At 35.9% G+C, this 15,854-nt stretch overlaps 1 protein-coding gene across 8 annotated transcripts in view; it reads right to left on the bottom strand.

The window, feature by feature from the left end:
* Stxbp4 (syntaxin binding protein 4) overlaps positions 1-15,854 on the bottom strand; it is a 173,853-nt gene that overhangs the window by 55,760 nt on the left and 102,239 nt on the right. Inside the window, exon 17 of one of the 8 annotated variants that reach the window (XM_047545247.1) lies at positions 6,298-6,497. The exons of the other annotated variants lie outside the window; for them this stretch is intronic. Within the exon in view, the coding sequence (XP_047401203.1) occupies positions 6,415-6,497 (83 nt within the window). The 3' untranslated portion in view covers positions 6,298-6,414. Of the gene's footprint in view, positions 1-6,297; positions 6,498-15,854 lie in introns of those variants that run through there. 8 annotated transcript variants of the gene reach the window in all.

The raw sequence follows: 15,854 nt of genomic DNA, 5'->3' as shown, positions 1-15,854 counted from the left end.
TGGGCTACAGAAAAAATTCGGTTAGTCTCATTTGCATTAAGGGCTGAACCAAGAAGAAAGGATAAAATTGTTATATCATTCATTTGACATATAACAGAATTGGACAGTTGCTTGCTTTCTAGAGCGTGAATGCCCATTAAAAAAAACAAACTAGATTATATAGATTACAATAGCAGAAAAGATTCTTTGAAGAGAAGTTGACCAAAAATATTTGTTTACTACAAGATCAAATTAAAGGGGTAGGAAATGCTGCCTACCAAGAATTTCAAGATGACATCAGATACAGAAATGAGAAACTTCTTTATGTATACATAAAAGTATATTATTATTTTAATAAAACAACTTAGGAGTGAGTCTTTAAATATTTACCTCCTGAGAAACTTCTCTCTCAACAGATCCTTAGTTACTCTTAGCTTATGAACTTGTCTGTAGTAGAACAGCATTATGTATTGTTTTTCATTAATAAATGCTTTGACTAAAAACCGTACACAGAAAGTACCTCTATGTAGCTGACTCATATTTTATCATCGGCAGTAGGTGTGCAGAGAGGGAATACATTGGTTTTCTACAGGAAACACTACAGAGATTTGAAATCTAGGTCATATAACAGAGCATTGCTATAAGAGGAGAGCATGAAGGCTTTTTCTTTTCTTTTTTACTTACCACTCAAGAAAAATCATGTTTAAGCAACAATTAACAATTATCTGCTTTGTCATTACATTTGGTTAACCTGCAAGACAGCTGGTTATGGCAATAATGGTCCTTTTTGACTTCTTCACAGCTTTACATGTTACCAATGCACACAAGGAAGCTTATAGTCAGTCTGTACTAAGGGTAACCACTAGACAGAAGGTGGATGATAAAAGCTGTGCTTCTGGGAAATCTTTTACCTGGAAGTCTCAAAACTGCTTTAAATACCAATTAAGATTTTGTAGCATGGGCAGGTCACAAGGCAAAATGGCACTTACACAGAAAAGGGAGCTGCTCCTGTGTTCCTGCAGATTTGCTGTCGACATGATTTTCTCAATGTGATATCATGATAAACATATCTTCATGCAATGATTAGGTACTAAGGGTCTTCAGAAATAACACAAACACCAACAAATCATTTTAAAAATAAAATATTTAAGTTCTATTCCCAAATGAAAACATGCTCTACAGCAACGTGAATTTATTAGGTCTTTGGGAAACGACAATATCTCCTTTGAACATTTCAGAAAATATTTTTATCAAAATGTTTCACTAAACTTTTTGGTCCTGAGACATACAAAGTAGCTCAGATATTTCAGTTGAAATATAAACAAACAAAGCATAATTTCATGGAGTTCATTTTTTCACCTATATTGGGTCACTAAGACTAAGAAAGGAGACTCAAGCTAAACTAAAACCTTCGTCAACGATTCAGAAAAGAACTGAAAGAAAAGTAAGCATTTCTATCATTTACGACTATGGTTAAAGCTAGCACAAGAATCATGTCTGATCAGTCAAATTTAGTTCAGACTTGAATCTTTTTTTTTTTTTTTTTTTGTTTTAGAGGATACTAGGGATTGAACTCAGGGGCACTCAACCACTCAGCCATATTCCCAGCCCTATTTTGTATTTTTTAAATTTAGAGACAGGGTCTCACTGAGTTGCTTATCGTCTCACTTTTGCCCGGGATGGCTTTGAACTCAAGATCCTCCTGTCTCAGCCACCCAAGCTGCGGGGATTACAGCATGACTGTACTACTGTGCCCGGCTCACACTTGAATCTTGGACTGTAAATTTAAAAACTGTGCTGCAGGGACATCTCTACTTCCTGACCAATGTTCCTATGATTCTCTTTCCTTTGCAAACTCTATGCTTCAGATTCACTACTGGCAGAACTCTGCTGAAGAGTTATTTTAAACTGTTACTGGGCTAGAGATTCAAGTATGTTTCTAAACAGCTTATTTTGCAATAATTGTGCCAATGCATTTTGTTAAAGAGAAAAACAAAGGTTTCTACTCCAAAACTTAAAATATGAAGGTATCATTAAAAATCTAGAAAAATGCATTAACGAAATTTATACTTCAATTTGGGAGGCAGTATATAATTAGTTAATTAAACAAAAAAGCCCTTCAAGATGAAGAGCACAGGCAAGATGCCACACAAATATAACTTTCCTCTTACTCAACTCTGAACAAATGAAAACGCATAAAGAAGTTCAAAACTGGCTGGATTAGAAGCATACAAGCTTCCTGTTCTTCAAATCAATAGTAAGCCACATTTAATATTGATATATTTTTCTTATCTTTGGACTAAAAAAAAGTGAGATGGTTTAAGAATTATGTTCAATGTACTGCATTTATATTTTTAAAAAGGGTCAATGTGTTTCCTAAGGAAGTCTTTGGAGATTGATTTACTGCAAGATACTTAGAAAAACCCAAAGTAGCCTGTTTCCTTAAGTTAATGTTAATTTGCCATCTACCCAAACAATAAACCAGTAGAACGATTCTGCTTATAAACTCTCCAACCCACAGTTTATCAATACACTTCATAGAACTTCATCAGTACCTTATCAATACAGAGGGGTCTAACTTCAGATAACAACTTACATTATGGTACTAGGATAGTACCATCAATAAAGGTTTGGATTAATGAAACATTTTACAGGTACTTCAATTATTTTTTTTCTGAGCCTCCAAGAGTAATAGTGTGCTGAAAACACTTCAAATAAAGTTTGGCTCTGGGAAACAGGGGGAATAGCACTGTTGTACCCAAAGGGCCCATTGTTCCATGGAGAGAACTCGGGGCTTAGTTTTGTTTTCAATCATGAAACCAAGAGAGAGGTGTTCCATCTTTTATGGCCATGTTCTGCATTAATGTTATTTCACCAATTATTTTAACCAAAATGCTAACAAGACCACATTTTACAATCTCACCTTTATTTAAAGATACTGTACTTATAATAAACATTAAGTCTTTCCTGATATAAACCAAAGAAGAAACTGTTCTCATTTGAAATCTCTATTACTTAAATAGTTCATTTAATCAGGTCTTAGAAACACTTCTATCCCCACAGCATACACGGTGGCAATGCGGCACCCTGAGGACATATTACTGTTAACAGCGCATTCAGTCATTTGATTATCAGTGTATGGTTAATGGTGTTTAGGATAATAACTCAGATACAGACAATCAAATGCTTTAATTAGTTTATTATCCTTTTTTTCTCTTTTAGAACAGATCCAGGCCATATTTGACTTTAATGTGAGGGCACAGTGCATTGCGACTTTGAGGTCGTTATAGACAAATAGAATCCTCAAGGAGGTTCCTCAGTTTCTCATATTAGTTTAGTTTCCAGGAATAAAGGTGGCTTCTAACCTTGGTTACATCTGTGAATGAGATTTCTTTACCATCATTTAAATAATTTAACTTAAAAATAAGAAAAATATTAAAACTATAGAACACCATGAAAGTGGCAGATAAAAACAAAGAAGGACTTCCAAACGACTGCCAGTTGAGGGAAAAAAACGAACTAGAAATTTAGGGAAAGTGGAAAGAGGATGGGCTCAAGTCTGTTTTATACACTGGACACTCGACTACACTTTACAGGTGGGAAAACCGAAGGACAAATTATGAGTCTCGCCAAGGTCGTGATGCTCATAAGAGACAGAGGTAGGAGCTGAACAAAGGCAATTTTGTTCTTGAACATATGAGCCACTATGCTGCTTCCCCCATTACAGAAACAATGACGACAAGTCCCATAAATGGACTTTAAAAAGGAAAAAAAAAAAAAAAGGACTGGAAACAATTAGGCCAAAATGCAAACAATGACTGCTTCTTGGTAGATTATGAGCAATTTTTCCTGCTTATTCATTCTTTTCAAACCTTTCAAAAATAAGAAAAATAACATTTAACACCATTTTTATGTTAGCAGAAAATAAAAATATTGCTAGTCTAACAAACGTTTTCCCTCTTCTCTTAGCACATCTCAATTTAGAAAAACTATGCATATAGTTAAATGACAGTTTGTTGACAGCTCTCAGATCACATCTCCCTAGAAAGCCACAGAAATCTGGACATAGGCAGGAATTTATTTAAATTAAGTAACTTTTAACATGTTTTAGGATTAGTATAGACTCAGTTGAATTTTCTAAAACATTTCTTTAAATTTATTTCTTATTCTGTGCATTTCAGATGTACAACATAATATTTTGATATACACATATGTAGTGAAATTAAGGAATCCCATCACCTTCCAGTTACTTTGTGTGTGTGCACATGCATGTGTGGTAAAAGCATCTAAAATCTACTTTTAGCAAATTTTGAAAATATTTTATATCTTTTTTCATATCTTTTAAATTATAATATTTATAACAGGTTCTTTTGAAATACTGAAATACCATATGAAGAGTAGAATAAAGAACTGATAATCAAAACAGTATTATAGTAAAATGTTATCTCTGTCCTTACCAATTTACTGAAAATGATTATAAACACAGTCAGTCCTTTCTTCACATGTTCTTTGTTAACAGCACTTACTACTGCTGATCATTCCTTTGGATTTTTTTTTCCTCCCTGGAATCACCCTTTCCCTAATAATCTAGTCATCATTTATTGCTATCACTCTGACTGCTCCCCATCTGGTCCCTCCTCTTCTGAGCTGTCACAAAGGACTTCTCCTATTATATCCCCTTCTCTGCAATGCTGGGGCTTCAATGTTCAAAACTACATGAACGGCCCCCTCCCCCAAACAACATATCTCAATAATGACCTCTCTCCTAACCTCTCTCTGGACCTCTGTCAGTATCTCAGTATGTCTAACATGGAACTCTTCTTCCTTCCCTCTGACATCTGTCTTTCCTGCTAAGTTCCTTGATTTTTAATAGCTCCACCAATCTCCAGGAACCCAGGCTCCAAAATTCAATGTTTCCTTTACTTCTCTTCCTTGTTTCTTTTTTGATATTCAGTCTTATGCAATTCCTTTCTACAATGTTATTGACTTTGTTCTTCAATAAACCCTTAGTGAATGACTGCTGCAGTAGATTTTGGGGCTACATGGTGAATAAGACAAGTGAGGACCTTGCTCTCCTGGAGCTTACATTGTAGTGGGGAAGATACACTATCAGGTGGCAAAGAAATACTATTAGAAAAGTAAAAAGAGCAAAGGATCAAGAATCACTGATGATGGAGGTGGTCAGGAAAAGCCACTCTTAAAAGGTGACATTTGAGAAGAGACCTGAATAAAAGAATGAGTCTTGTGATGTCTGAAGGAGGGCCATTCCAGGCAGGTGGAAGAGCTGAGTCAACAGGAACAGAAGCAAATAAGTTTGGTATGCTACAAGGACTATTCAAAAAAAAATTAATATGGTTGGTATACAGTGAGCAGGGGAAGAGTGGTAGACAAAGACGTCAGACAGCAGGTCAATGAAGGACCTTGAAAGCCAAGCTAGAGTTTTGATCTTATTTTAAGTATAATGTGAAGTGACTAGACAGTTTTGACTGGCAGAGTGATTTGGTTTGATATATGTATTAAAGACCACTAGAGAACAGAGTATAGAGAAGTCTGAAAGCAGAGAGCCCAGTCAGTGTCCTTCCTTTTGACATGACTCATCTAATGTAGAGTTTAAGCTTCCCTGTTCATGTTACTGCTTCCTCTTCTTCACCTTGCACCTTGGCACTGACCAGACTAAACTTCTTGAAACACAGCTATCTCATACTTGATCCTTCCTCAAAAGAACATCAATAGCTCCGTACTATGAAAAGAAAATCTCTAGAACATTTTGCCAGGTGTTTTAAGATAGCCCATGACCGACTCCTAACTTATTTTCCATTATTTCTTTTTTATATGATTTATACTCTAGGCAAGGGCTTAAAAAAGTTATAGTTTATGGGCCAAATGTGGTTTGTCATCTGGGTTTAAATTTTTTTTTTTTTTGTTGTTGTTGTTGTTGTTTTTTTTTTTTTTTGGTGCTGAGGATCGAACACAGGGCAAGCACTCTACCAACTGAGCTCTATCCCCATCCCTACAAATAACATCTTATTGGACCAAAGCCCATTTTAACTTACCATCAATGGCTAATTTTATGTTACAATGGCCGAGTTGAATAGTTATGACAAAGACAATATGGCCGCAAAACCTTTAATATTTACTCAACAGATTCTTTCCTGAAAAATGTTTGCAGAACACAGCTCTAGGCAAACTAAATTACTTTATCTCAGTAAAGATAAATCATCTTTTATTCAGGTTATAAAAGATTTGGAATCTTTTATTCAGGTACTTTATCCCCATCCCTGTCACTGTCACTGTCTTTCCATTTGGAATGCAAGAAACACTTCCATCCATTAAGCACACACTCTATCCATCCTTCAAGGCCTATCACTCCCCATGAAGCCTTCTTCCCTTCTCTCTGTGGTAGGCAGAGTAACATCCCCCAAACAGGTCCACATCCTAATCCACAGAACCTGAGATGTATGTCAAATGGCCACGGAGAATTAAGATTGCTGATGGAGGTAAGGTTGGACTCAGTTGACCTGAAAATATACAGATTATCCATGTTGGCTCAATGTAATCATGAGAATTCTTAAAAGTGGACACTGAGTATAGAAGTCAGTGTTAGAATGAAGTTATGTGACAAATTCCTAACTGACTATTGCTGGCTTTCAAGATGGAAGGGCCATGAGCCAAGAAATGTGGGCGGGCTCTAGAATCTGGAAGAGGCAAGGAAACAGTCTTTCTACTTATAGGTATGTGAAGAAGCCAATTTTTGGGGTGTATATTTTTTGTCACCAGTAATGTCCAACAAGGCAATTAGGAATGTACATAAGAAAGTATTTATAAAGGATTCACAAAGTGCTAGTAAAGAGGTACTATGTTATCATTCAATGTACCAAACAGGAGTGAATAATACTTAAATTTTGTTTCCACTAGGGGGTCTAAAAAGGAGGAAGCTGAAAAATAAAATGAATAAAAGATAAAGGCATTTCAATTATTGTCAGGTTACAAAAGGTTTGTACTTCTATGTGATGTGAAGATACAGAACAGAGACAGAGCAAATGAGTCTATTATGCCAGTATCATTTGGAATCAGACAATTTAAGCTTCTGGCATTTACAAACTCTGAAAGTGTCTCTACAAAACTATGCACAATGGTGTAGCCTGAGAAGAAACAGAGTTCTGAAGTAATCAGAATTTATATTACATTTAAAAAGTCCTTTTATTTACAAAAAGCAATTCACTCATTTCTGTATCCTCATAGTTCATTCATTTGCTTCTCTGTAAACAAATAAATATCAGACTTGCATTTTCGTTCCTATAATTCCAAGAAGGAAATGCACCACAGTAGGGAAGGGAGACTTTCCTTCTTTTTTGTTGATTTTGTGGGTGAGATAGACTAATAAGGAATTCACTCATCAATCACTGAGCATCAGTTATGTGTCAAGCACCATGACAGGTGCTGGGAAGGTTTAGCTGAATGAGACAACATGGCGTGGTGAGGAGGGAGAGCTGTTTCTCTGGGGAACATTCATGACAGCATGTATAATATAACAGCAGCTGCCCACTTCTGGAGGCTGGTGTCTTTAATTGAATCTGTAAAGGAGAACTCTTCTAATTCTCTCACACTTCCTTTGATTAGATAGAAAAGTGAAAGGGGTGGGAGGGTGTTGATAACTCATGAGGAATCTGAAGATTGACTCAAAGCTCTAAGAATGATATTTCTATCTCTTATTCCGATAGAAGAGAACTTTTTATTCCCAGGAAAATTCTACCCTTACTACTCTACAGGTCATTTCCCCACTGGGAAAAGAGAAGCACGTGACCATAGTTTATCCTATTAACTTTCCCTTGTGTTTTAACAAGCTACTACTCATACAGCAGCTTAAAGCAATACACATACATTACCCCCCAGTTTGTAAGGGTCAGGAGTCTGGGTGTGGCTTAGCTGAGTCCTCTGCTTAGGATCTCACAAGGATTCAGTCTATATGTGGAGCATGGCTGCGATCTCATCTGAGGCTCGACTGGGGAAGGACAGAAGGCTTCGGCCACAGACTGCCCTCAGCTCCTTGTCATTCGTGTTTCCCAACACAGCAGTCATATCTTTGAGGCCAGCAAAGAGTAAGAGATTCCAGAAAAAAGCAATAAAATCTTACATAATAGAATCATGTATTTTGTGACACCTTTCTGTTTTCTATTGGTTCCAAGAAAACCACAGGTCCTGAACATGCCCCAGGGAAGGGAATCACACAAGGGCATGAACACAGGATGGTGGGGACCACTCAAAGAACCTGCCCTATATGTTACTAAGCCCTTTCCCCTCTGTTACTTTGATATACAAAATCTAATTCTCTTTCATCACTCCATCAAATGTACCTCTTATCATCTTTAATATTTTCCAGTAGTTTAAATTAATTCTGGCTTTAACTTCCTCAACACTACTCTTAAGAGTTCTTGTTAGTTCTAGGTTGTTTCTTTGTCCATCTTTTCTACATTTGTTAAATGTGGAAGTTCATCAAGAGAGTTCTGTGAAGCTTCTCTGACTTACTTGTGTACTGCTACCTTTTCTTTCTTATTGTAACTATATAGAGTGGCACTGGCCTTTTAGGATTTCTTACTCCATAAGTCACATTCCATTCCATTCTCTCAACATGAGAACTGACACCTTTTATCCAACTTTAAGGCAAAACACGAATAAAACAAAACAAAACCTTGCATTTAAGGAGCCTGGTATATATTCAGGTTATGTCCATAATTAAACAACTACATCCTCATTAGTTTCTTTTGGAAGAATCACAAGAATAGCAGATGTGGAGACAGGTGAAGTGCTTCCATATCACAACAGGCTGGCCTGCACTACTGAAGGACCTACTTGGAGGAGGCACCATTGGAACTTTGCCTACTTTCACAGGTGGAGGTCCACTCTCCTAGCTTGGCTTTGGTGTCTTCTATTTTCATCTCTAAGGCTGGCTCTGGTACAATGTCATCACTCACATTCATGACTTTCACTCAGGAAAAGTTGCCTGGGCTTTTCCTCCACTTCTATCAGGTCTATTACCAGGCATGAGCTTCCCTGGGCATATTTTAGTCACAAAGTCCCAGCAGATGGTGGGTGGTACCCACATAGGATCTACGAGAAAGAAGAGTAGACTCTGTTCTTCCTCTGAGTTTTACCTACTTCTTCCTCAACATTAGCAGAGGTGGCCTCTATACTCAACAAATATTTGTGGAAAAAAATCACTATTTGACATCTGTTTGTATGTACAAGTGGGCATTTTTGCATATTTATGCATGCAGATAAGTAATTGTGTACACAGTGGAAATGAAGCTACAGGGTCAAAGAAAATGTCATTTAGATTCCTAGAGACACAGCCAGACTGCTCTCCAAAAAAGCTGAATCGAGACAACTATGAGCACTATATGAGCATGCTTGTTTCCTCGCACATTTACTAACACCGTAGATAGGACATCATTGTTAATACAGGACAGTCCACTGAATAAAGTGCCTCAGTGTTTTAAATTCATTCCTAAATGAATTAAAATAAATGCATTAAATATTATACATCAAATACTAAACATTTATTAGCTACTAATCCCAATTATGAAATGTGGTTCTCCCATGAGCACCTACTACATACCAGGCACTGTAGCAGGAGTTAACTAACTGTGCTGAACAAGACATTCACTATCTCTGCTCTCAGAGAATGCATACTTTAATAAGAGATAGATACTAAACACATTAACAAAAAGTAATGGAAGTGCTGTGAAGAGAATACAACCAGGAAGTAAAATAAGAGTATTTATCTGGAGGTGGAGAAAAGGCCTTTCTAAAAGGCAACAACTGGGGCTGAGTATTGAATGATGCAAGGAATGGCTACTATCATGTTATCTTCTGAGCTTTTCTCAAACACATCAGGCATGCTCCTACCTCACAGCCTTTCCCCTTGCTGTTTTCTCTGTCTGGAAAACTCTTCCTCCACTTATCTCCACTTATCTCTAAGACTTACTCCTGCCTCACATGGATGAAACACCTGTGAAAATCTGATCTGTAGGTTTGCAGAAAACTGTGGCTACCTGAACTCCATCCCTGGGGCAGTTTTAGTGTATTTACCTTCTACATAAATTCAGTAGGGTATCTGTCTCCACATGCCAAGACTAGAAAAACTATTTCTGGAGGATCCTTGAGGCCATCACGTAAGAGACAGAAGCATATATACAAACACATATATACACATTTTATATACAGTATTTTATATATATATATATATATATATATATATATATATATATATATATATATATAATTTCAACCTGCAGAGCATTAAATAAATTTGAGCTGAAGATGAAATTTTACTGCTCCTCGATAGAGTGAAATGTTACTTTTTAATTGTTTTCTGGGGATTTAGTGCATGGTGTTCTCACAGGAGTAATTTAACACTGATACACCATAGAAACCTATATTAGTAGAAATCTTACACTGATGTCCAAGGTTTCCAGCTCTCTCTCAAAGAAAGAAAAAAAGAGAAAGAGAAAGAAAAGGAGAAGGGGCAGGGAATAGGAAGAGAACAGTTTAAGGTTATAAAGACAGAATGATCGTTGACACAATGATAACAAACAGTGGATACTATGAAGAAGATAGTAGTGATGATATATCTAGTACCTACCAGACACAAGTCACCTTATTTTAAACAGTTAGCAACTTTGGATACATTATCTTTAATCTTCACCACAAGCTTATGAGTTGTTTGACATCTCCTTCTTCACAGATGAAGAAAATGATAATTGGGGAGCTTACAGAATCTATCAAGTGGGGGATTTGGAATTCAGATCCTGTAGTATATGATCTTTTCACTACACTATTTGGCTTCTTTAAAAAAAACACAACAACATAAATCTATCTTTCAAAAAAGATTTAGCATGCAAGCTACTAATGTTTATGTGAAAACTAGTGGTAATTTTGAAAATATAGAAGCCTACCTCCTGAGAAAGCCAACGTGATCAATGAGTTAGGTATTTTATATCTGGTTGAAACTACTGAAGCTCCTTGAGGCAGTGCGATCTACTGGTTTATCCTGAGTATTTTTAAGTCACAAAAATTAGACAACGCATATTTTGTTCAATAATTCCAATTTTAAAACATCTCTAAAACACAATCTTATATATACAGAGTTCAAAGCACTTTCATTCTTAATCCTTGAGGAAATTTACAAAGACCGTACCCTCTCCTTGGAGAGAGGAAGCTAATACTCAGAGAGCTCATGGTATTTTCCAACTCAGATGTCATTAGTTATAAGATACCATATGATTTTATATAGTTCAAAAGAGAAAAAAAAGTTAGATTGAATTGACTCAAAGGATTTATCAGGAACCCAGCATTTAGGATCAGAACACCTCAATAGGGTTTTGCCATTGTCTTTCCAAGCTTCTGACTTAAGCAAAATTATTTATATTCTTTGAGCCTTGCTTTTTTCATATCTTTTTTAAATGATAAATAACCCATTGCACAGGGTTGCTAGGAGGACATATTAATGTAAAGTAGCACTTTTAAACTCTAAGAGACTTTAAAAAACCTATATCTATGATATCATTTTTAAAGATATTAGTAATGTTAATATTAGTAATGTTAATATTCTGTTGTTGAAGGCAGGAACTAAACTTCTGAATCTAAATTGAACTATTTTATCATATTAAATAATTATGAAAGCTGTCACTGCACACATTTGAATAATTCTGCCTTTTCTGAGATGAGTTGTTAAAAAACTTTGTCCTCATGTGAACTCTGGAGAATACCTATTCCATTAACCCAAAGGATGCATTCAGTTTGGATGAAGATGCTTTTAGCCCTTGAGGGAAAACATTTCTTTCTGACATCATTCATATTTTGCTTATCCAGTTAAAGGACTGAAACATGAATTTTACTTTAGACATTTGATCATCATAGTTTTAACTGTGAATGGAATTGGAGTGTCATCTTTTGGAAGAGTGATAATTTTCTATACCACCAATCTTAGAAGCAGTCTTTGCATTTTTTTTTTTCTGCCTTTGAGTTTACAAACATTTTATGTGACAGTCTGTTTACCCTGTTTGTACCTGGGTGTATAGATTTTCACTTGATTACATCCTAGACCTTGCACATTCTACAATCCCCTTGACAATAATATCCCTGCCTTGCAGAAGAAATTAAGCTTTGCTTGTCTGGTCATGCCTTTATACCTTAAGGCTATTGGTAGTATATATGATAAAGAATATATCTTAGATACTTCCCTGGATATGATCTTCCAAGAAAATCCAGAATATATGATAGTTCTGGGATTGACTGACCCACATTAGATACTTGTTTGCATATATTAAACACTGGAAACACAATGGTTTACTGATTGTTATGACTAAAAAAACTGTGTATGTTTGCTTTCTATGTACCAATATAGTAGTAGATTGATGCTATAGATCTGGCAGTACCGAATAATTTTGGCACCATAATTTCTAAGGAATTTGTTTAATGAGAAAAGCAAATACTCAATAGTTGATAAATGCACGGATGAAGCAAAAGGAAAACATGGGGTAGTATAAGAGTCAAATGACAACAGATAATTGCTCTGTGCTACTGGACTTTCAGGAACTCACTGGTAATATACACATGAATACCAATTTAAAACATTAATACTGAATTTCAGGTGTACAACAAGAAAGCTGTACACATTGACACAATACTAATTTCTCTTTTTAAGATAAATATTTGTCTCTTGCTACTCCAAACACAACCCTAGTGACCTATACCCTCCACCTCGATACTTTAATAACAACTGATCCTCCATTTACTTTCATTCTTGCTACCCTTACAGTTCAGTGTCAACTAACTGTCCAAACAATGTTTTAAAGTGTAGATTATATCCAATTTCTCCTCTTTAAACCAATCAAGGGCTTTGTACACCACAAAATAAAATCCAACCTACTTTAAAACCCTTTGTGATTTGGCTTCATCCTAAGTCACCCTAACTTGTGTATTAGATATACTGTTTTTAGTTTTTTCTCCCTGCTTATCAAGTATGTCAAGTTTGCTCCTGCCTCATGGTTTTTCTCCTGGGCCTGAAAATCTCCTCCCGTGAATTTTCTTCTATCTGAGTCTGAGGTCTAGTGGCACTTCTTCAGAGAGGACTTCTTTGTCCATCAATTTTAACTAGCATCCCCAACAAACTCCTTTGCTAAGATATCACCAGTTTTACTGTATGTGAAACACTGTTCAGCACCTGGCATTAAATGTTTACTTATTCCTTTGTTCATTTCTGTCCACAACCATTGATCTAAGCTGCCTGAAATCAAGACCCTTGCTTATATTTTTATCTAAATGCCTAGGTCAGGGTCTGGCCCATTGTACATATCTGATAAACAGTTCTTTAAGGAATACATTTCTTTTTCTAGAATACTTTTCTAGAATAAAATTGTGCCAGGGAAGAAATTAGTTATTTTTGGAAGTTAACAGTAATTTACCCATTTAAAACAATTTAATTGCCCAAGATTAAATCTGATGTATTTTCTTCATGGAAACTTACAGCAGTAACTTTCAATTTGAAACAATACAAAGAATATATACATTTACCATTTCCCTGAAAGGAGAGATTTCATGAATATTTATAGTGGTAAATTTCTGGCATTAAAAATTAAGTCACCATAGAACCAGTTTGTCTTCTAAAAACAGGTAAAACTGTTAATTAAGTAATATAGAATCACATAATAAGCTACTCCCTGATGTTTGGAATATCTTTCCCAATTCTAGAACAGAGATTATGTAAATAGTAAGGTTACTTTGTGGGGGAAGCAATACCATACTGTTCATTCTTTAAAGTTGACTTTCATTAAATAAATAAAGTTCTTCCTTTCGTGAATTCATGCTAATTAATAAAGTATTATCTTGACAGAAATGAGAAAATAATGAGAAATGAGAAAATAATGAGAGGAGTTTGATGTATAGGAGAGAATATGCCACATAAAGTCTGAATTGTGGATCCAAAAGAAGGATCTAAAAGATAAATCAAGATAGGATTGAAAATGTTGTAGTGTTGCTTTTCCCACAAACCTTTTCCATTGGCTTATGTAAGTTCTAATTAGTTTCAGAACGTAAAGACAAAATGCAGTTATTACTGATATTTTATTTTAAGAGTTAAAATATTGCTAAATTCTGATGGGAACAATTGAATCCAGGCAATACATGGAATCAGATGGTTATTGCTTGGGAAAGGAAGAGGTTGTCCTGGTTTTCAATTGGTAGAGCAAAAATTATTTAATTATTAAATCAATTCGTAACAGTTGAATATCCATATTTTTGCTATTAAATGCTGAATGAAAATACCTCAATGTATGTATTTATGCACATATTTCATTGTCATTTGCAAAAACACCATCATTGAGTTAAAATATGTGATCGTTAAAAAACATTTTTTAAACTTTCAAAAACCTTTCTAAGAAATGTTTTAATAGCTCTTGATATATATTGCAAAACTGATTCCCAGGGATGCTGTGCCAAGTTACATTCCCACCTGTAGTGGATGAGAATGTTTACTTTCAACTGTAATTAGTGGCAGGCCGAGATGGCTCCCACACTAGAGTTTTTTTTTTTGTTTTGTTTTTGTTTTTGTTTCTAATCCCTAGTATATGAGCAATTTAAGAAAAGAAAGTATATTCTCTAAGAAGGATTCCTGCTCCTCGCTTCCTTTGCTCAGGCATCATTTAGGCCCTTCTGGACAAGGAAATTTTAGCTCCAACTGCTCATCTCAATTCTGTGAATTTCTGAAGTTTAAGACCCCAATTATCATGATGAATTTATTCTGTTTCTGGTGCAGGGAGGCCTTCTTTCCTTGTCTTTTATCTTTTAAAATATACATGTACACAATTTTAAAAGTTACTTCTCAGTGGAGGGGCAAAATGGAAGGTTGAGCATGAGATTACTCCACAATCTTGATCCCAAAGTCCATTCTAAATCTTGACAGCTGAATATCCTCGCTTAATATGATGGCCCTCTTCATACTCATATATTTGTACTCAGCCGTACACATTTATTTATAAGAACTTAAATGACATGTGTATGTATATGTCGTATGTTTCATTTTTCTATTTATAAAAGCTTGAATGTAGAGATCTTACTCAGAACTGGCTTTTGACCTTTTAAAGGATGTGAGTGAGGCTCCCTTGTTGGCCTGACATTTGATGGAGTTGTAGGAGTCACTCTCAACCCTCTGGCTGGGTGCTGGCCAATGTGTGTTTACATTGTGAATATAAGGATGACGCAGCAGTCCACGGGGAGTGGGAAGTGAGCTAGCACTCGAGGAGGCTGTGCTGAACCATATGGCACTTGATGCAGAAGCTGCTGTGCCAGCTCCTTTACATTTAAAGCCCCCGTGTGCCCCAGTGCATGTCAGACCTAAGTGCATCTATGCTTCCTCAAGCATCAAGCCCCAGTTGGCCTCTGCTCGACAAAGAATCTGTGTGAACCCTGCGGATTTCAACAAATGCCATCAACTCAAGACGAAACAGTGGGAGAGTCTGTCTACTCTGCAGCCACCTCTGACTTCATTCATTAACTATTCAAACTAGAACATATTAAGTCCCAACAGTTAGTCACATAATTGCTACTGTTGTTCAGCAGAAGGAGTAAAATGTTGACCCTTCGTGCTTTCCTTTTATGTGTTTCTACCTGCTCCACACTGAAAAGGGCCTAAGATTCCCCCGAAACTGCTAGGGTTTTTGAAGACTTTTGCCCTATTTTTATCATCTATTTATCATTTCCATAGAAATTCTGAAGGAGGGAGGTAGATGCCCATTCTTCTACTGCCAACTTACCAGGAAATGAATAAGGTCTCTTTTTATTAAAGATCTCCTATGAGATATCTAGCCAGATTTTTA

This window comes from Sciurus carolinensis, chromosome 3, assembly GCF_902686445.1.
Source record: "Sciurus carolinensis chromosome 3, mSciCar1.2, whole genome shotgun sequence".
Classification (NCBI taxonomy): Eukaryota; Metazoa; Chordata; class Mammalia; order Rodentia; family Sciuridae; genus Sciurus; species Sciurus carolinensis.
The sequence above is the reverse complement of the archived record's forward strand: the minus strand, read 5'-3'. Positions and strand labels throughout refer to the sequence as shown.